Source organism: Felis catus, chromosome E3 (genome assembly GCF_018350175.1).
Source record: "Felis catus isolate Fca126 chromosome E3, F.catus_Fca126_mat1.0, whole genome shotgun sequence".
NCBI classification, from domain to species: domain Eukaryota; kingdom Metazoa; phylum Chordata; class Mammalia; order Carnivora; family Felidae; genus Felis; species Felis catus.
Genome location: NC_058383.1, coordinates 5376334 through 5398844, shown reverse-complemented (window position 1 = coordinate 5398844; position 22511 = coordinate 5376334). Strand labels below are relative to the sequence as shown.

At 45.6% G+C, this 22511-nt stretch overlaps 1 protein-coding gene across 5 annotated transcripts in view; it reads right to left on the bottom strand.

Moving 5' to 3' along the window:
* RSPH10B (radial spoke head 10 homolog B) overlaps positions 1-22511 on the bottom strand; it is a 62699-nt gene that overhangs the window by 6550 nt on the left and 33638 nt on the right. For 3 of the 5 annotated variants that reach the window (XM_023246601.2, XM_023246600.2, XM_023246598.2), the window contains exons 13-18: positions 22102-22181; positions 21850-21998; positions 19346-19453; positions 14759-14890; positions 13140-13265; positions 11160-11253 (exon numbers count right to left, since the gene is read on the bottom strand). In XM_023246601.2, coding sequence (XP_023102369.2) covers positions 11160-11253; positions 13140-13265; positions 14759-14890; positions 19346-19453; positions 21850-21998; positions 22102-22181 — 689 coding nt within the window. The remainder of the gene's footprint in view (positions 1-11159; positions 11254-13139; positions 13266-14758; positions 14891-19345; positions 19454-21849; positions 21999-22101; positions 22182-22511) is intronic. The other 2 variants (XM_023246599.2, XM_045047376.1) reach the window with 2 other exon arrangements.

The following is a 22511-nucleotide window of genomic DNA, read 5'->3' as shown; positions in this document are numbered from 1 at the left end:
ATGGAACTAGAGGGTATTGTGCTAAGCAAAATTAGAGAAAGACAAGTATCATACGACTTCACTCGTGTGGAATTTAAGATAAAAAACAGATGAACATAAGGGAAGGGAAGCAAAATTAATATAAAAACAGGGAGACAAACCATAAAAGACTCTTATTAAATACAGAAAACAAACTGAGCGTTGCTGGTGAGGTGTTGGGTGGGGGAAAGGGCTAAAGGGGTGAGGGGCATTAAGGAGGACACTTGTTGGGCTGAGCACTGGGTGGTATATGTAATTGATGAATCACTAAATTCTATTCCTGAAATTATTATTACACTATGTTAACTTGGATTTAATTCTTTTAATGTAAAAAATATATAAGGAATATGAGGCACCAACTCAGAGTTTCATTGTTTTTAACTTGAGCATCTTTAAAAACCATCTCACACTATACCCAAAAATAAAATGGATTAAAGACTTAACCAGAAAACTCCTAGAAGAAAACATGTGCAGTATTTTCTCTGACATCAGCTCTAGCAGCATTTTTCTAGATGTGTCTCCTCAGGCAAGAGAAACAGAAGCAAAAATAGGCTATTGAGACTATGCCAAAATAAAAAGCCTTTGCACTGTGAAGGAAACCACCACCAAGACAAAAAAGCAATCTACAAAATGGGAGATGTTTGGAAATGATATATCTGATAAGGGACTAATATCCAAAATATATAAACAACACCAGAAACAAATAATCCTATTGAGAAACAGGCAGAGGACCTGCATACACATTTTTCCAAAGACATTATACAGATGGCCAACAGACAAATGAAAAGATGAGGGGAGCCTAGGTGGGTCAGTCGGTTAAGTGTCCGACTTCGGCCCAGGTCACGATCTCAGTTAGTGGGTTCGAGCCCCGCGTCGGGCTCTGTGCCGACAGCTCAGAGCCTGGACCCTGCTTTGGATTCTGTCTCTCTCTTGCTCTCCTCCCCAACTCATGCTCTGTCTCTCTCTCTCAAAAATAAACATTAAACAATTTTTAAATAAAAAAAAAGAAAGAAAAGGTGAACATCACTGATCATCCGAAATGGAAATCAAACCACAGGGAGATATCACCTACACTTGTCAGAATGGCTAAAGTCAAAAACACAAACAAGTGTTGGCAGGGATGTGGAGGAAAAGGAGCCCTTGTACCCTGGTGGTGGGAATGCCAACTGGTGCAGCCACTCTGGAGAATAGGATGGAGGTCTCTCAAAACATTGAAATTACCATATGATCCAGGAGTTCCGCTACTGGGTATGTATCCAAAGAAAATGAAAACACTACTTTGAAAAAACATACGCACTATGTTTATCGCAGCAGTATTTACAATAGCCAACGTAGAAAAGCAACCCAAATGTCCATCCGTAGGTGAATGCATAAAGCTGTGTTCGTATAAATGTTTATACACAAGTATGTATGTATATACACATATTTATACATATCTGTACATGCAGTGGAATATTACTTGGCTGTAAAAAAAATGAGATCTTGCCATTTACAACAACATGGGTGACTGAGGGTAGACTGTTAAGCAAAGTCAGACAAATACAATTTGATTTTACTCACATGTGGAATTTAAGAAACAAAACAAATGAGTAAGGAAAAAAGAGACAAACTCGAATACAAAGGATTGGTCGTTGCCGGAAAGGCAAGTGGGCAGATGGGTGAAAGTTTAAAAAGTGGGTTCAAGGGTACACTCATCCTCATGAGCACAGAGTAATGTATACAATTATTGAATCATATTGTACACCTGAAGCTAATACTGTGGTAATTATACTTCAGTTTAAGAAAAAGTGCATTAGACTCGCGCGAGAGAACTCAACCGTAGAAGGATGTAGTCAGCAGCATCAGGCTCGAGATGTGGACGTGCAGGGCCCACGTGGAGGAACCACCGTCCTGGCAGACTGATGCAACTTGGTAAGATCCTGCTTTTAAAAGGCCACTCCAGGGCTGCCTGGGCGGCTCAGGTCATGATCTCACTGTTCTCGAGTTCGAGCCCCCATCGGGCTCTGTGCTGACAGCTCAGAGCCTGGAACGCTTCGGATTCTGTGTCTCCCTCTCTCTCCACCCCTCCTCCGCTCACTCGCTCTCAAATAAATAAACATTTAAAAATAAATAAAAGTCAACTCCAAGAGAAGTGACGTCACCCAGATGGTGACATAGGTCATTCCCCGACTTCACTCCCCTTCCAAAAGAAGAACCACCAACTATTCATGGACAAGACTCTGCCGAGAGAACCCTCAAATACAGGGGTGAAGCTGAAGCACCCCTGCACCACAAAGAGCAAAACAGCCCTGGAAGGGTAAGAGGGATGGCTACATGCCGACCACACTCCACCCCCAGCCCCCGCCCTGGAGGCTGGCACAGCGTCAAACTGAGAGGCCTCCCCTGAGTCTGCGCTTCCTCCAGTGGGAAAAGAGAGTCCAGGGTAGGCATCCAACTCCCCCAACACTGTGGGTCATTTCTTGGGGACCCCTGCTCCAGTCTCACCCCATGGAATTGCTAGGGAATCAGGGCGGCAGGGGGGCACGGCGGGAGGATTTGATTGTGATAGAAGGATGAGGGGCTTGAAACAGCACTGAGATCTTGGCAGACAGTCCCTACCCACAACACCCGAGTGGTCGTCCCCAGACAGCGTCTTTGCCCCCCTACAGAACCAAGTCGACGGTGAGGTCTGACGGGGAAACTCCGTGGGGTACAGGTCAGCCTGATTCATGTTCTCAAATGAAGAGCTGCGCCAGCCCTGGAGCCTGGTCGGCCCCCGACCCAGGCAGGGGAGCGGAGTCAGAGCCTCCCTTACAGCAACCGCCCCCATCTGACCAGGAAGACAAGGACACCTGCCTTCCCGCTGGCACAGGCCAGCAACACTCAAGCAGAAAGTACGGCAGGCAGAGCCACGTACGGAGGGTTCCACCGCTCTGCCCGAGCAGAGGAGCTGATCACAGCCCCACCCAGGGCCTGAGTAAAGCTCCCAGCCCTGCGCAGCCAGAAAGCCTGGCCAGAACACCTGGAAAGCCACATAGCCCAGCCACACTTGAGCAGACTCTGAGCAGGGCAGGGAGTCTGCAGAGCTAATCCAGGGAACATGGGAGCACGGGTTGGCTTGAGTCAAGATCACGAGAGAATAGCCTTGCCTGCCTTGGGGCAGTTTACCCTCTCCACTCAACGGAGGAAACTAATTGATAACACTGTGTCCAGCAGTGAGGTGGAGTGGGGGTGGGAGGAAGCAGTCTTTAGCCCACCCAGCAGATCTGCAATTGAACAGAGAGCACAGCCTAGGACTTTCCGTGTCTACAGAGAAAAACGAGTAACCTGCCTGGCCAGGGAATTCACTGTACATGCTTGCCTGATTCAGGTACCCAAACAACAAGCCATGCAGACCCTGGGCCCCGTCCTGCTTCCCCGCCAGGGTACGGAAGCTAATTCATAGTTCCGCCTACAGCTGAGTATACTCCCCAATCCCAACCAGCTGGTAAGCCTGACCAGAACACCCAGACAACCGGAAAGCCTATCCTATAGCCTCACTTGGCCAGGGAACCATGCCACCAGTCCTGCCCAAAACTGTTCTCAGTCAGTTCTCACTCACCCTCCCCCCAGCCTACCTCAGAGCTCAGGCACTGGCCTCACCACAAAACAGACCTGATAACAAGCCCACCTGCCCGGAAAGTACCAGCAGACACATCCCGACGCCCAAACCGAGCTGATGGGGGAGCCACTGTCTGCTAACGCGAACCTGTAGGGTCTGAAAGAGGAAACCACTTGCTCAAATGCACAGGTACCAAAGTAAGGAATCAAGGATAGTGAAAAATCGGGTAAATAAGACACCACCAAAGGGCGGTAGAGCTAATTAGATCTAATAAAGCTCTGATAGCTGACCCTGAAGAAATGGAGATCCATGAACTGTTGAAGCATTCAGAACGATCCTCTTGAAGAAGTTCAGTGAACTACAAAGAATGCACAACTACACAAAATTGAGAAAACAGTGAAAGAACAAAACAAGTCCAACAAAGAAGCCATCAAAAAATGCAAAACCAGAAATCCTAGAGCTGAAAACTACAACTGAAGAATTCATTAGTGAGCTTTATTTTTTATTACTATTTCTTAATGTTTATTTTTGAGAGAGTGTGTGAGCAGAGGAGGGGCAGAGAGAGAGGGAGACAGAGGATCTGAAGCGGGCTCCACGCTGACAGCAGCAAGTCTCATGTGAGACTCGAACCCATGAACTGTGAAATCATGACCTGAGTCGAAGTTGGACACTCAACCGACCGAGCCACTAAAGTGTCCCTATTACTATTTTTTTAATAGTAGGCTTTGAAAGCAGACTTGATCATGCAGAAAAATCAGTGACCCAGAAGACAGGGCATTTGAAGTTAGAAGAACAAACAGAAAAAAAGGTGAAGAAAGATGTTGGAACTTATGGGTCACAAAAGAAACAGTATTCCCATTATGGGGATTCCAGGAAGAGAAGAGAAAGGGGTAGAAAGTGGATTTAAAGCAATAAATAATGGCTGGCAACTTCCCAAACCTAAGGAGAGAAAAGGACCAAAGACCCCAAATAGGTTTAGCCCCCATGGGGCTACACTGATGTACACTATAATCATCAAAAGTCAAAGAATTTTGAGAGCAAGTGTGAAGTTACAGATAAGGGATCCCCTGTATGACAAGTGGCTGATTTTTCAACAGAAACTTTTCAGGTCACGAGGAAATGGAATGAACTATTCAAATAGGGAAACAAAAAATGGTCAGCCAAGAATTCTACCCAGCAGAGTTGTCCTTCAGAAATAAAGGAGAGGGACAGACTTTTCTGGGCAAACAAAAGCTGAGGGAGTTCATCACCACTAAGCCTGCCTTATAGGAAACGCTAAGGATGGGAACGCAAGCTGATGCGGCCACTCTGGAAAACAGCATGGAGGTTCCTCAAAAAACTAAAAATAGAACTACCCTATGACCCAGCAAGTGCACTACCAGGTATTTGCCCAAAGGATATGAAAATGCTGATTCAAAGGGCACATAAACCCCAATGTTTATAGCAGCACTATTGACAATAACCAAAGTATGGAAAGAGCCCAAATGTCCATCGATGGTTGAATGGATAAAGAAGATTTGGTATACATGTACAATGGAGTATTATTCGGCAGTCAAAAAGGATGAATCTTGCCATTTGCCACTATGTGGATGAAAACTGGAGGGTATCATGCTAAGTGAAATTAGTCAGAGAAAGACAAAAATCATATGACTTCACTCATATGAGGACTCTAGGAGACAAAACAGATGAACCTAAGGGAAGGGCAACAAAAATAATATAAAAACAGGGAGGGGGACAAAACAGAAGAGACTCATAAATATGGAGAACAAGCTGAGGGTTACTGGAGGGGAGATGGGCTAAATGGGGAAGGGGCACTAAGGAATCTACTCCTGAAATCATTGTTGCACTAGATGCTAATTTGGATGTAAACTTTTTTAAAAAATGCTAAGGAGAGTGCTTTGAGTGGAAATTCAATGACACTAATTTACATCATAAAAACAAGAAGGTGGTGTTAAACCCACTGCTAATGGTGAACACTTCGATTCTGTAATATGGTAATGATGGTGCATAATGCACTGAAACTCTAGTTCAAAAGTTTAAAAACATAATAAAAATTGGGGCGCCTGGGTGGCACAGTTGGTTAAGCGTCCGACTTCAGCCAGGTCACGATCTCGCGGTCCGTGAGTTCGAGCCCCGCGTCAGGCTCTGGGCTGATGGCTCAGAGCCTGGAGCTTGTTTCTGATTCTGTGTCTCCCTCTCTCTCTGCCCCTCCCCCGTTCATGCTCTGTCTCTGTCCCAAAAATAAATAAAAAACGTTGAAAAAAAAAAAAAGACACAATCCAACGATAAATTGCCTGTAAGAACTCACTTTACCCTTAAAGACACACACACAGACTGAGAGTGAAGGTGTAGAAAAGATAGTTCAAGCAAATGGTAACACCACCACCAAAAAGACAGGTAACAGACTCAAATATAAAAATGGCAGGGCGCCTGGGTGGCGCAGTCGGTTAAGCGTCCAACTTCGGCCAGGTCACGATCTCGCGGTCCGTGGGTTCGAGCCCCGCGTCGGGCTCTGGGCTGATGGCTCGGAGCCTGGAGCCTGCTTCCGATTCTGTGTCTCCCTCTCTCTCTGCCCCTCCCCCGTTCATGCTCTGTCTCTCTCTGTCCCAAAAATAAATAAATGTTGAAAAAAAAAATTTAAAAATGGCAGGGCGCCTGGGTGGCTCAGTCAGTTAAGTGTCCGACTTCGGCTCAGGTCACGATCTCACGGTCCGTGAGTTCGAGCCCTGCGTCAGGCTCTGGGCTGATGGCTCAGAGCCTGGAGCCTGCTTCCAATTCTGTGTCTCCCTCTCTCTCTGCCCCTCCCCCGTTCATGCTCTGTCTCCCTCTGCCCCAAAATAAATAAAAACGTTAAAAAAAATTTTTTTAAATGGTAACAAGATGAGTGCCTGGATAGTTCAGTTGGTTAAGTGTCCAACTCCTGATTTCAGCTCAGGTCATGATCTCATGGTTGGTGAGTTTGAGCTCCAAGTCAGGCTCTGCACGGACAGTGTGGAGCCTGCTTGAGATTGACTGTCTCCCTTTCTTTGCCCTTCCCCTGCTTGCACTGTCTCCCTCTCTCTCTCAAAATAAAAAAATAAACTTTAAAAAATTAAAATAAAAATGGTAAAAAGGGTCAGGGAAGGTCATTATATAATGATAAAGCTGTCAATCCATCAAGAAGACATAATAATTGTATTTACACTCCCAACTTCAGAGCACCTAAATAAAACAAAAACAGAGCAAAAAGAAGAAATACGCAATACAAAAATAGTTGGAGACTTTAATACCCCACTCTCAACAGGATAGATGATCCAGACAGATAATAAGTAGACAGCAAATTTGATCAATACTGTAGACCATATTGGACCTAACAGATATTTATAGAACATTCTGACAGCAGCAGAATGAACATTCTTCTTAAGCACACATGGAACATTTTCTAGCATAGACCATATGTTAGGCCACAAAACAAGTCCTAGCAAATTCAAGAAGATTAAAATCATACCAAGTATCTTCTCTGATCACAGTGATATGAAACTAGGAATCAGTAACAGGAGGAATACTAGAAACTCACAAACACATGGAAATTAACACTCTCCTGAACAACAGATGGATCAAAAAATCAAAGGGGAAATTTTAAAGTATCTTGAGATAGATGAAAATAGAAACACAATATACCAAAACTTATAGGATGCGGCAAAAGGAGTTCTAAGAAAGAAGTTCATAGCAATAAACACCTACATTAAAAAACAAGAAAATTCAAATAAACTAACTGAACTAAGAGTTGGTTCTTTGAAAAAATAAAATTGACAAATCTTTAGCTAGACTAACCAAGGAAAAAAGAGGAACCAAATCAACAAAATTATAAATGAAAACAAACATTACAACTAATACCACAGAAATAAGGATCATAAGAGGCTATTATTAATAATTATACACCAACAAATTGGACAAACTAGAAGAAATTGAGAAATTCTTAGGCACATGCAACCTACCAACACCAAATTCAAGAAGAAATAGAAAATCTGAACAGACCAATTACCAGTAAGGTTGATTAGTAACCAAAAATCTCCCAGCAAGGAAAAGCCCAGGACCAGATAGCTTCACTGTTGAACTTTGCCAAATATTTGAAAAACAATTAATGCCAATCCTTCTCAAACTCTTCCCAAAAACTGAAGAGGAGGGAACATCCCCAAGCTCATTTTATAGTCAGCCTTAAACTGATGCTGAAGCCAGAAAACGACACTACCAGAAAATTACAGGTCCGTATCCCTGATGAATATAAGCACAAAAATATTCAATAAAATACTAGCACACTGAATTCAGCGCATTAAAAGCATCATTCACCATGGCCAGCTAGGATTTATCCCTGGGATGCAAGGATGGTTCAACATATGAAAAACATATGAAAAAAAACATGAAAATGTGATACATCACATTGATAGAATGAAAGAAAAAAAATTATCTGACCATCTCAGTAAACACAGAAAGAGCATTTGACAAAATTCTACATCCATTCATGATAAAAACTCTTAATGTTTATTTACTTTTGAGAGAGAGGCAGAGAGACAGAGTACAAGTGGGGAGGGACAGAGAGAGGGGGAGACACGGAATCCGAAGCAGGCTCCAGGCTCTGAGCTGTGAACACAGAGCCCAACGCAGGTTTTGAACTCATGAACCATGAGATCGTGACCTGGGCTGAAGTCAGACGCTTAACTGAGCCACCCATGCACCCCCATGATAAAAACTCTGAACAATTAGATACAGAAGGAATGAACCTCAACATATATTACAAGCCATCAGTTAACGTCATAATCAAGGGTCAAAGATTGAAAACTTTTCCTCTAAGATCAGGAACAAGAGAAGGATGCCCACTCTCACCATTTTTATTCAACATAATACTGAAAGGTACTAGCCAGAGCAATTAGGCAAGAAAAAGAATTTTGAAGTTTCATGATACAAAAGGAAGAGGTAAAATTGTCTCTATTTACAGATGATATGATTTTATACATAGAAAATCCTAAATACTCTACCAAAAAACTGATAGGTCTCATCAATGAATCCAGTAAAGTAGCAGGATATAAAATTAACATACAAAAATCAATAGGGTTGCTATACACTAACAATGAATTGTCAGGAAAAGAAAGAAAATGATCCCATTTACAATACCATCAAAAACAATAAAATACTTAGGAATAAATTTAGCCAAGAGGTCAAAGATCTCTGAGTACTTTGAGACTGGTGAAGGAAACTGAAGACAAAGATAAATGGAAATGTATCCCACATTCATGGATTGGAAAAATTAATACTGTTAAGATGTCAATACTACCAAAAGTCATCTATAGATTCAATGCAATCCCTATCAAGATTCCAATGGCATTTTTAACAGCAGTAGAAAAAAATAGCTCTAAAATTTAAATTTTTTAATGTTTATTATTTTGAGAGACAGAGCATGAGCAGGGGAGAGCAGAGAGAGACAGGGAGATGGAATCCGAAGCAGGCTTCAGGCTCCAAGCTGTCAGCAGAGAGCCCGACATGGGGCTCAAACCCACGGACCATGATTAGCTCTAAAATGTATTTGGAAACACAAGAGATGCCAAAGCAATCCCAAGAAAGGGAAACTAAGCAGGAGGCATCATACTTCCTGATCTGAAGCTATGCTATACAGTATAGTAATTGTAATAGTATGGTACTGGCATATAAACAGACACATAGACCAATGGAAGAGAATCAAGAGCCCAGAAATAAACCAGTATGTAGAGTCAGTACTTGACAAGGAAGCCAAGAATGTTCAATGAAGAGAAGATAGTCTCTTCAATAAGTGGTGCTGGGAAAATTGGACATTTACATACAAAGAATGAAACGAAATTTTTAATTTTTTTTTAACGTTTATTTATTTTTGAGACAGAGAGAGATAGAGCATGAGCAGGGGAGGGTCAGAGAGAGAGGGAGACACAGAATCCGAAACAGGCTCCAGGCTCTGAGCTATCAGCCCAGAGCCCGATGCGGGGCTCAAACTCACAGACCGCGAGATCATGACCTGAGCCGAAGTCGGACACCCAACCAACTGAGCCACCCAGGCGCCCCATAAACTAAATTTTTAAAAATTATTTAAAAATTTAAATATAAGATTAGAAACCATAAAACTGCCAGAAGAAAACACAGGGAAAAAAGTTCCTTGACATGGGTCTTGGCAAGGACTTCTTGGATATGATGCCTAAAGTACAGGCAACATAATGAGAAATAGACCACTAGGATGACATCAAACTCAGCTAATGCACAAAATGAATCCTATGCAACAGGAAAAAAAATACTTGCAAACCATATATCTGATAGGGGCTTTGAATCCAAAATATATAAAGAACTCCTACAACTCAACAGAAAAAAAAAAAAATAGATGAAGCATCTGAATAGACATTTTTCCAAAGAAGATGTAGGAGTGGCCAACAGGTACATGAAAAAATGCCCAACGTTACTCATCATCAGGGAAATGCAAGTCAAAACCACAGTGAGAAGTCACCTCACACCTGTTAGAATGGCTAGCATCGAAGAGACCAGAGGTAACACATGCTGGTGAGGACGGGGAGAGAGCGGAACCCTCGTACACTGTTGGAGGGAATGTAAATTGGTACAATCACGGGGGAAAACCGTACGGAGGTTCCTCATAAAATTCAAAACAGAAGTACCACATAACCCCACAATTCCGCTCCTGGGAATATAGCCAAAGGAAGACACTATGTGGAAGAGATGTCTGCGCCCCCACGCTCAATGTGGCCTCATTCGCAATAGCCAAGACATGGGAACAACCGAAGTGTCCAGTGGAAAAACGGATACAGAAGCTGTGGTAATAGACACAATGGAATTTTATTCATTCGTTAAAAAGGAGGAAACCCCGCCATTTGTAACAACCTGGATGGGCCTCGAGGGCATTATGCTCAGTGAAATAAGCCAGCCAGAGAGAAAGACAAATGCTGTATGCTCCTACTTACCCGTAGAATTAAAAACAAGAAACTCATCGAAAAAGAGACCAGACTTGTGGCTACCAGAGGCTGGGGATGGGGGTAAGGAGGATTGGATGAAGGTGGTCAAAAGGCAGTCAACTTCCGGTTGAAAGGTAAGTACTAAGACGTGATATACATCATGACAACTATAGTCAGCCCTGCCATATAATACAGAAGAAAACTGTTAAGAGAGTAGATCCCAAGAATTCTCATCACAAGGAAAAAAAATTTTTTTTCTTTTTATCAGTTATCCACACGAGGTGACGGATGTTAACAAAATGTACTTTGGCAATCATTTCCCAATATATGTGTGTCAAATCGTTACACCGTATACCTGAAATTTCGGCAGCATCGTAAATCACATCTCAGTCACACAGGAAAAAAAATATAAAGCCAAACAGAAAAAACTCAGCAAGATCAGGCCTTGAAAGTAAACTTTGTTAAGCGGGTGTCAGGATTGGAAGTGGCCCTGGCAGCCTAATTACATTCTAAAAAGACGCTTGTGTGTTTTTATCAACTTTATATCATTTACAAGTGACAGTTTGCAAACATTAGAGTTCAATAACGAAACTACTCACCATTTTGAGGTAAAAAAAAGGTTAGGCCTTTTCCTGGAGATTTAAAATTCAATTTGGAAATTCTTTCATCACTCAGAGACTTCCTGATCTTGGGCTTTTACATAAAAACAAAAAATCATAAAGCAAAATATGATTTCTGCATCATTGTGGGCCCAAACTAATTTTCTGCATTATAAGTAATTAGAAAGTTATTAACAAAGCCATTCTTTTTAAACTAACAAAACTATTTCTGGGGCACTCGGGTGGCTCAGTCGGTTAAGCGTCCAACTCTCAGTTGCGGCTCAGGTCACGATCTCACGGTTTCATGAGTTTGAGCCCCATATTGGGCTGTGCACTGATGGTGCGGAACCTGCTTGGGATTCTCTCTCTCCTCTCTCTGCCCCTCCCCTACTCACACTGTCTCTGTCTCTCTCAAAATAAACAAACTTAAAAAAAATAGGCTATTTCTAATTTTAACCTGCATAAAACATTGCTACTTATACAATTAAGGAAATGAATAATAGATTTATTGTATCCATTAAAAAGTTCTTCCTAAGAAACCAGACTTCAAAGTCTTCCCTGGGTCTGTTGGGAAGGGGTTTACTATGTACCGTTAACTGTACCTATGTTCAGATATTGACGATGTTAGTTACCATATATATATATATATATATATATATATATATATATGCTGTTCACACCCACATGTCTGCCTCCACATAGATCTGGCCCTTGAACTCCGGACTTGTGTCTCCATCTGTACCACTTGGACGTCTGCTCCGGTACCTTAAGCCAACGTGTCCAAAACCAGTGCCCTAATTTTGCCCCCAAACTCCTGTCCCCTGCCCCAGCCTTGTCCTTCATGGCAAATGGCAACCACATCTTCCAGTCCTTTGGGCCAAAAAGCTTTGAATCATTCCGTCTTTCGTCATCTCTCCCTCTCAGACTTCACAGCCTCCCACAGGCCTGCACATAATTCCAAGAGCTTCCTTACTGGTTCCTCAACAGTGAAGCCCCGGCAGGCCTACTGATCCTGTGCCCCGGGGCCCTCCCGTCCCGCTCAGAATGAAAGCCGGGTCCTCACGACAGCCAGTGCCCTCCTGGTCCAGCCTGCTGCCTCGCTGAGCTCACGTGCCCGGACCACTCCCGTGCAGCTGCACTGACTGCTACGCTTTCCTTTCAAAAACCCAAATATGCTTCCACCTTGGGGCCTCCACCCAGACCAGTCTTCCTCCTGATGATCACATGCTTTGCTTCCTCACTGCCTCGTTGCGTGCTCAAATGTCGCTTCATCAGAAGACCCGTCACCGCCTCTCCGTGTCACTCAATCTCCACCACATCGCTCACGCCTCATGTGAGGAAGTGTAGCACTGTGGTCCTGGGTGCACATTCTGGAGGCGGACTGCCTGCATAAAGACTCCCAGCTGCACTCCCTACTGGTTCCGTGGCTGTGGGCAGGTTACCTAACCTTCCAGCACTGGGGCTCCCTCCCAGAGATAGTAAGAGTACCCGATGGGGGTTGGGAGTATTAATTGAGCTCAGACTGGGAAGTGAGCACACCTGGTAAATACCCCAGGAGCCTTGGCCATAACTACCGCTCACTTGTCTCCCTCCACTTGCTGGAATGGCAAGTCTACGAGAGTTCAGGCTCTCGCTTCCCGGCAGATCACCAGTGCACAGAGAGTGCTCGTCACACAGGAGGCACACGAAGCTTACTGATACTGCAAGCAGGTAACCGTTGTTATGAGGTTGGTTGTAAATATGAACCTCTGGGGGCGCCTGGGTGGCTCAGTCGGTTAAGCATCCGACTTTGGCTCAGGTCATGATCCCACAGTTCATGGGTTCCAGCCCCACATTGGGCTCTGCGCTGACAGCTCAGAGTTTGGAGCCTGCTTCGGATTCTGTGTCACCCTGTCTCTCTGCTCCTCCCCTTTTCGCTCTCTCTCTCTCTCTCTGTCAAAAATAAACACTTAAAAGAAAACTAAGACAACAACAACAAACCTCTGATCTCCTCATTTTGCTGAGGTCAAGCATGGGTCCTAGCTTGCTTGAAGAGGACTTGGTGCTGCTGTCCTGCAGATCAGATTCCTGGCTTGTTCCTACACTTGAACTCCTGTGCTGGATGTTCTGAGCAAGGACAAACAAGTAAGAGGATTTTTGGTTGCCGTGGAGACATGCACGCGATTTTAACAAAGTATAGTTTACAGGTCAGTGACACCCACAGTGTACTACTTGATGATTTTTGACATGTCTACCACCTGTGAAACGCTCCCCTCAGCCAACACAGTGAACATATCCCATCACCCGCAAGTGTCCTGTGTCCCTTAGGAATCCAACCCCCCTTCCCTCATCGTCACTGATCTGCTGTCCCTACGGATTACTTTGCACTTTCTAGAATTTTATGTAATTGGAATCACAACAGGATGTACCTTTTTTTTGGTTTGGCTTCTTTCACCCAGCATAATTTTGATTCATCCTTGTTGTATCCTCTATCATGAGTTATTTCATCGCTGAGTTATACTCCATCGTGCGGACATAATAGGATTTAGCTTGTTGGACATTTGGAATGACTTATTGAAGACCAGAAGTGAACGTGATCAGATGGTTTCTGAGGACGATCCCTAGACCAGTGTTCGCACTCGTTTACTGGAGTGCGAGTGATGCCATCCATGAAATCATGGACGAAACTAAGGTGGATGTTTGTTTCCCTCAGAGCAGAGCCCCAGACTCAGACTGTGGCCCATGACAAGGCTCCCAGATGATCTGGAGATGCCATCAGTCATATCCTCAAGCCGGAGGAGGAATATCTACTTGGTGGGATGGACTGTGAGGTGGAGTGGAACATGAAGCAAGCTCTTAGCACACGAGGAGTCCGAGACACATCAGGGGATTTCTGAGAAGTCACCCTTTACACGACAAACAATGATCTTGTACGTGTGGCTCTGAAGAGTTACCCAGCCGTGAGGTTCCACTGGCCCCCAAGATTCTCCCTGGGGGTCCAAATGAACGGCTGGAAAATCAGAAACCCTCTAAGCCTACTTGGCCTGATACCCCCGCCCAAAACCAGTCTGTGTCAATCTGCCCCAGCCACTGGACCCTTCGGTAGGTTGCTGGAGCTGCCCTGATCCGCTGAGGTCTTGCGGTCGAGTCTCCTGTCCAGCAGGCCTGACGTGTGAGCTGGCCCCATCCTCAGGGACCCACCTGGTATCTCGTGCACGCTCAGGAGATATTTCTTAGCGACTTCACTCTGGGACAGGCTCTCCACTCTCGTAAATGCCAGGCTGCATAACAACACACTTCGTAACAAAACACCTCAGGCGTTCTAAGCCTCCTGGTCTGCCCAGTGTTTTATTGGCCACGCTGACCTTCTTGTAGGACATCTCCACTAATGTGGCTAGGAGCCTACGCCCCTGGATCACGACCAGGGAACACGTTTTTCCCTAACTTAAAGAAAAAGGCAATACACATTCTTTCAAAATGTGAAAGGGGGTCTTAAGTCTTCTCTTCAGTCTTAACATTATTTCCTGAAAGGTTACAAAAGCCCAAGATAGTTTTGATGGCACTTTAGCCATTCCAGAATGAAACCATTCCTCGCACTGTAGATTCTAAACTACTATTACCTGACGGGGGCTTTCATGTTTGTTTCCAGGCAAGTCGTCATTCAGAAAATTCAAGTAGGATTTAATCATTTGGTCAGTAACAGAGATGAGTGCAAAGCTTAAGAGAGCTTCAAAGAACTCCAGGAAGACCAGCTGAAATATAAGAACATACAAAGGGTCTCACTCATTCTGACCCACCCTGAGGTGGACCAGTGATCCATCTGGCTGTTGGCTTCTGTCTCCAGAGAAAGCCACTTCATTCAGCGCTCAAGTGTCATGGGTGCACACCGAATGGAAATAAAAACTATGATATTTAAAAGGCTATGCATGGGACGCCTGGGTGGCTCAGTCAGTTAAGCATCCAACTTTGGCTCAGGTCATGATCTCACGGTTCCTGAGTTTGAGCCCCACATCGGGCTCTGTGCTGACAGCTCAGAGCCTGGAGCCTGCTTCGGATTCTGTGTCTCCCTCTCACTCTGTCCCTCCCCTGCTGGTGCTCTGTCTCATTCAAAAATAAATTAAATTTAAATTTAAAAGTAAAAGACTGTGTGTTCTATCGGTAGATTTGTTAAGTCACTTTTCTATTAGAAACATTTTATTTTATATTCACTAATCGAGGACATTTTCTTTATTTTTTAACATTTATTCATTTTTGAGAGACAGAGCATGAGTGAGGGAGAGACAAGGAGAGAGAGAGACACTGAATACCAAGCAGGCTCCAGGCTCCGAGCTGTCAGCACAGAGCCTGACGTGGGGCTTGAACCCATCAACTGTGAGGTCATCACCTGAGCCACAGTTGGATGCTCAACTGACTAAGCCACCCTGGTGCCCCAAGGACAGTCATTTTCAAAAGGGTTCCTTTTTTCTTCTTTTAATTTTTTTTTTCAAGGGTTCCTTTTTTCTTGAACAAAAATTGACGGAAGTGGCATCTGGGAACCGAAGTGACAAGGGCAGGTGTAACCCACTTGGCAGCCACACCCACCCCTGCTGTGGTGTGCACCTGACACCCGGGCCTGCCCCCACCTGGGCAGCACCTGCCTGCGGGGACGGCTTGCTTGGACTCTGATCGTCCACCGGTCATGTCTGCTGGTCCTGAACCCAGGGCCCTTTGAGTCTGACCCGGAACAGGTCCGCTCATTTGAACAGAGGCGCCAGGCTCAGCAGCAGTGCCCCCTAGGCCAAGAGCGTGCTGACACCCCGCCCAAGGATGGGTCAAGCTGGTAAATGAGACATCTGCTTCGTTCAAGGGCTGGACACTTTTAGTCTCTTGTGCCCTAATTTGACTCTTCCTGTGACCCTCCCTACCTTGCCCCTGCTCACCACCTGCCAAATTCACCAAGTGTCCTACCAACATGTCAACCCCCTATTTGCAGAGGCTCTACCATTTTGCTGAGTTGCTGAACCTCACTCAGCTTCAGTCTCTTCACCTAGAAGACGGGGTCGATACCATATGCTTTATCGCAAGGATCGGAGGAGATAATCGGCGTGAAGGGCCTGTCTCAAGTGCTGAATCATTAGTGGCTGGGATTTGTAGCTGTGATCTTTTTTTTTTTAATGTTTACTTATTTTTCAGAGAGTGGTCACAAGTAGGGGAGGGGCAGAGAGAGACACACACACAGAATCCAAAGCAGGCTCCAGGCTCCGAGCTGTCAGCACAGAGCCTGACGTGGGGCTCGAACTCACGAACTGCAAGTTCACGACTTGAGCCGAAGTCGGACACTTAACTTACTGAGCCACCCAGGCGCCCCTGTAACTGTTAAACAAAAGCACAGGCCAGCAGGTCCTTGCCCTACCCAGGCACCTACTGTCACCGGTCTTGAGGTGACACCAAACATCCACCTTGGAAACAGGACCTACAAGAAGGGGTTTGCGTTCTTATTAGCTGTTCTGCTCATGCTACTCCCACATCTTTCCCAGCAGAGAGCAAACTCTGAAGACAACACCATGCCACCTGGCTGTTCCGTAAAACATCAGACGGATAAAATCTTGCCTTAGATTTGCAATCCTAGCCAACTCTGTAGGTCCCGGCTTATGTGTTTGCTTGTCAGTTTGTAGAAAACAGCCTAAAGATTTTGTTCAAGATGAAGTTATTCTCACAGGTTGGATAAGATCCGAAGGCAACTCACAAGCATCACAAGGTAGAAGTAACACAGAGGCAGGTGAGAGGTTCACACAGCATTGATGCTGGAATGACAAAGCCCTCTGGAGATGCTGGGATGTGGTGAGTGTATTTTATACATAAGAGGACATGAATTTCAAGGAATGGGGCAGGGGAGGCGAGAGGGAAGACTCTTTTGGGCTGAACTGTGTCTCCCAAAAAAAGAGTGGGGAGTCCTAACCCCCAAAACCTCAGAATGTGACCTTACTTCGTAATAATGCCTTTTTAAAATTTTCATTTTTATAAAAAAAAATTTATGTTTATTTTTGAGAGAGACAGAGTGCGAGCAGGGGAGGGGCAGAGAGAGAGGGAGACACAGAATCCGAAGCAGGCTCCAGGCTCAGAGCCGTCAGCACAGAGCCTGACATGGGGCTCAAACCCACAAGCCGTGAGATCAAGACCTGAGCCGAAGTTAGGACGCTCAACCGACTAAGCTACCTAGGCATCCCTGGTGATGATGTCTTTCCAGATCAAGTTAAAATGAGATCATGAGGGTGGGGGACCCAATCCAGCATGGCCACTGTCCTTATAAGAGGGAGATTTGGACACCGACACAGACCCATAGCGGGAAGACAACGTGAAGAGACACGGGGAGAAGATGGCCGTCTACGAGCCAAGGGGAGAGGCCTTTCCCACAGCCCCAGACGGAACCAGCTCTACCTTATTTCTGACGACTCGCTTTCAGAACTGCAGGCAGGTACTTTTCTGTGATTCAAGCCCCCCCGAAACGGTGGGGTTGGGGGTAGCAAGTTCAAACGTTCTGAGGTAGGAGCCTGACAGGTGTGTTCAGGGGACAGCACAGAGGCAGCTGGGACTCAGCGGTCAGACAAGGACTCGGAAAGATGGCGCCATCAGCGTCTTGAGGGCCTTTACTCCGCGTAAGGTGGGAAGCCTGGGGGTGCGAGCAGAGGAGGGACGTGACCTGATTGCTGCCCCGGGAGGTAGGAAGGTAAGAGACAAACGCAAAAGACGAGTTAGGAGCCACTGCAGCTTTCCAGGGGACCGTTGGTGGCTCAGCCAGCGCGGAAGGTGCCATATTCTGGATCCGTTCTTCAGGTGGATCTCCTGAAGATGTGAATGTGGGGTAGGAGAGGAAGGAGTTGTTGTGACAATGCCCTGACAACGGAAGGGCTGAGGCCATCAGCGCCCCACTCACGGGAGGCTGAGGTACGCTGGCGGAAGACGGAGGTCACACGTTTGGGGCGTGGGACATTCTGGGCTGTGGGGAGCGTGAGGGGCCACTCCAACTCAGGCCGTCTGGGGCTAGGTAGCGTGGTTTGGGTTGGAGACACCAGCGGTGGCCTTGTCTTCAGAAAGGTGGCACTTAAAATCATGAGATGAGAGGACCCTGGACTGAGTCCAGGGCGCTCGGTCTTGAGTGTGGCAGAAGAGGAGGAACCTGCGAAGAAGCTGGAAAGGAGCCGGCGGTGAGGGAAGGGGAAGACCTGGGACATGGAGGGAAGAACGTGCTGGAGGTGGGAGAGACCGCGTTTCGGGGGCCATGGCAGGGCCATGGCAGGGCCATGAACTGGTGTACTGGGCAGGACCCCTAGGTGGGCCACCGTGGGGACCCTGGTGACCTGAACACAAATGGTTACAGCCGAGTGGAGGGAGCCAGATGGACCCCACCTTTAGGACGTGTCCACGAGACACAAATGCACGGAGTAGACACTCCTGGCGAGAGATACGGCGTATACCGAAAACACATCAACTAGTTGCCCCACTTCCGTTTGCAGAAGCAAAGACCGAGCCTGGGGAGGGAGACTTGCCCCTCGGCAAGGAGCGCTGAAAACCAAAGATACACCTAATTCACTGGAGGAGACACATGGCCTGCCAGAGAAACATACACGTATATTAAATCGCTAAATTCTCCAAGAAATAGCATCGTACAGCTGACCCTTGAACAACACAGGTTTGAACCCCGTGGGACCGCTTACATATACATCTTTTCCGACATATACAGGACAGCGGTGTAAAATGTATTCTCTCTTCCTTGATGATTTTCTTAGCGTTTTCTTTTCTCTGGCTTACTTTATTGTAAGAATACAGTGTATAATACAAAATATGTATTAATCGCCTGTGTATGTGATCAGTAAGGCTTCCAGTCCACGGCAGGCAGGTTAAGTTCTGGGGAAGTCTGAAGTTATCCCTGAATTTCTGACTGCGTGGGGGTGTCAGCATCCCCAACTCTGGTGCTGTTCAAGGATCAACTATAGTTTTATATTCTTTTGATTTCACTTCCTGATATCTGAAATATTCTTTTTTATATTAACTCTAGTTTTCTAATATAATCAAGGAGATACATAGATACACATGGATATACATACATGTATATATATATACACATGTGTAGAGCCCTACACATATTTACATATTGGGGTCAGAATGCCTTTCAGTCTAATCTTGTTCTTGGATTGTATCTGTTCTATTTGTGACACCTCTTGACAAACCTCAAGTTCAAAGTTGCTGTCAATGCCATCATGCATGAAAGGATTATCCTCTGCGATGACCTCCACAAATTTGGCTGGTGTCAATTCTTTATTTATCATTTTAAAGTCCTGTAAAAGAAACAACCAATTCAACTATAATTGCCTATAATTACAGATAGTTACATATTTAAAAAAAAATTTTTTTAACGTTTATTTATTATTGAGAGACAGAGAGAGAGAGAGACAGAGCATGAACGGGGAAGGGACAGAGAGAGGGAGACACAGAATCTGAAGCAGGCTCCAGGCTCTGAGCTGTCGGCACAGAGCCTGATGCGGGGCTCGAACACATAGACCGTGAGATCATGACCTGAGCCGAAGTCAGACCCTTAACTGACTGAGCCACCCAGGCACCCTGATAGTTACATATTTTTAATGTCAATTTATATCCATATAACATTTTAAGGAGGTGTTCTAGAAATGAGTATCTTTGAAACTGACCCTTTTGAAAAGCATTCTAGATTAACACTGATATTTACCTCTCTAGACCTACCCTAATCCCTCTGCAAGGAAAGTGTTTTTAGAAGCATAAACACGGGGGTGCCCAGGTAGCACAGTTGGTTAAGTGTTCGACTCTTGATCTTGGCTGAGGTCATGACCTCACCGTTTGAGGGATCAAACCCAGCGCTGACAGTGCAGAGTCTGCTCGGGATTCTCTCTCTCCCTTTCTCTCTGCCCCTCCCCGACTTGCACTGTCTCTGTCTCTCTCAAAATAAATAAATAAACTTAAAAAAAAAAAGCATAAACACAAGATGGAGGGTATGATGATCCGGACATGAGATATCAACCCAGCTACACAGGTGGGGAAATGCTGGACGGGGGACCGAGGAACCCAGGATGCCGTGGGCACTCAGGACGGAGACCCCTCTGGAAGTAACACTCCAGGTAGGGCTGAACACACGAAGTCTCGCTGAAAGTCTAGGTGAAGACCCTATCCGCGTCAAAGCTGAAAACAGGTTTGCTTTCTGAGATACTGAACCAGAGAGCATTCGGCCCAGAAAACACCATTTTCACTAAGGTCAGTGCTGCTTTTCAGGATTAGGAGAACGTGCACCTCATAAGGCCTGGCTCCATGCTGGCCCTCCCTCCACTCCGTCCTAAGCACCATGCAAACCAGGTTCCACATTCTTTTTTTTTTTTTTTTTAATGTTTATTTATCTTTGAGAGAGAGAAACAGAGTGTGAGGGAGACACATACTCAAAAGCAGGCTCCAGGTTCTGAGCTGTCAGCACAGGGCCCCACGCGGGGCTTGAACTCATGAACCATGAGATCATGACCTAGGCTGAAGTCGGACGCTTAACAGACTGAGCCACCCAGGCGCCCCAAGGCTCCTAGGTTTTAATGGAAGGATCGTGCTGACACCACTGGTCCATCTGAACATCGCTAAAAGGGAACATTCCTGAGGCAAGGTGACAGGAAGTACACAGAACCACCTGTGGCTTTTGTCCGGGCAAGAAAAAACCTGAATCCATACAAGCCTCTAACTGTCCTGCTTTAGTGGAAATACGGGGAAAAGTAGAACAGGGTAATCAACTCTGATAGGAGGCAGCCAGCCCGAAGCAGATGTGTGACCAATCCAGAGGGACAGCTGACCTCGTGTCTTCAGTAAGGGGCCACGAAGAAAGGGGGGAGTGAACGAACAGCTGGTACGATACCCCCCAAAGCTCACCTATTCCCAAAAGCTGTTTTCCTGTATTAGACACCAGGCTGCTGTCAGTTTTTCGTATACATACGACACCGTTAAACTTTTCCCTATTCCCTGTTAGTATTCGACCCTTCCCGTTTTATCATTTAACTTCCCACAGGCGTGAATTCAAACAAAAACTACCAAAAGCTGGCATAGAATACTGTTAAACTAGGTATTCTCGCTAACTTTTAAACTAATAACTTCTTTAAGTTACTTTCTGATGAATAATAATTTTTGTCAATGACACTGGCGTCCCTCCCCACCCCGTCTTCTCTTACACGGCAAGGTCTGCGTTAGCAAAGACACTGTGGCCCCGTCGCCTGGGCCCTTCCCTCACTGGGAAGGAAGCACGTGGGGCCAGTGTTCCCAGACCCCGGAATTACTCGCTTCTGCCCAAAGAGGCCCAGTAAACATTCGTTGGCTATGGAAACCCATCCTGGATCTCACGATGTGTGTGTCGTTGTTAGAACACGTTGCCTTTCTTTAATGAAAACCCAAATGCCTGTTAATATGAAACCAGTCTTGGGGCGCCTGCGTGACTCAGTCAGTGGAGCGGCCAACTTCGGCTCAGGTCATGATCTCACGGTCCATGAGTTCGAGCCCTGCGTCGGGCTCTGTGCTGACAGCTCAGAGCCTGGAGCCTGTTTCAGATTCTGTGTCTCCCTCTCTCTCTGAGCCTCGCCCATTCATGCTCTCTCTCTGTCTCAAAAATAAATAAAAACGTTAAAAAAAAATTTAAAAAAATATATATGTGAAACCAGTCTCGGTCACGAGCGCTTACTTTCAACATCCAGAGGAAGTGTCGCACCTTCATGGACGGCTCGTGGGGAGGAGCCGCGTGCGGTCTGCAGTAAACCGTGTAAATCTCCCAGCTCTTGTTAATGTGGCTGATGGAATAGAGTGTCCGCTGTTGCCCACTGAATAAATTGCCTAAAAACATAAATGCAACGATAAACCGTCAAAAAAGGATTACAAAGCTACATTTTGGAAAAAGAAGCGACAGTCAATATAATGCTGCTGGTTTTGTATTTACCTTTTACGCGGCCGGCATTTGGGTGAATGTTCTCAGTCATCAGTTTGGTAAAACACAGAAAGAGTGATGGGCTTCTGTTTCTGACGAGAAAGATCTAGTCACCTCTCTGTCCAGCAGGTAGAACCTAATTCCTCTCTCCCTGAGTGTGGGGTGGATTTAGTCATTTGCTTCGAACCACGAAGGTACAGAAGGGGAGACACAGGTTTATGGTAGAGCGTCGTGCCTCCCGCCACCGTCACTGAGTGATCGGGACTAACATCACCAGTACCAAGACAGATCAACACCACGTCCCCCTGATGTGATGGGCTGCCAAGGGCATTTCACCTCCATGCTGTTCTTGCCCCAAACCCAAGCCTCGGTGCAATGATGAAAAATATATCAGCAGACCAAAATCAAGGGACATTTTACAA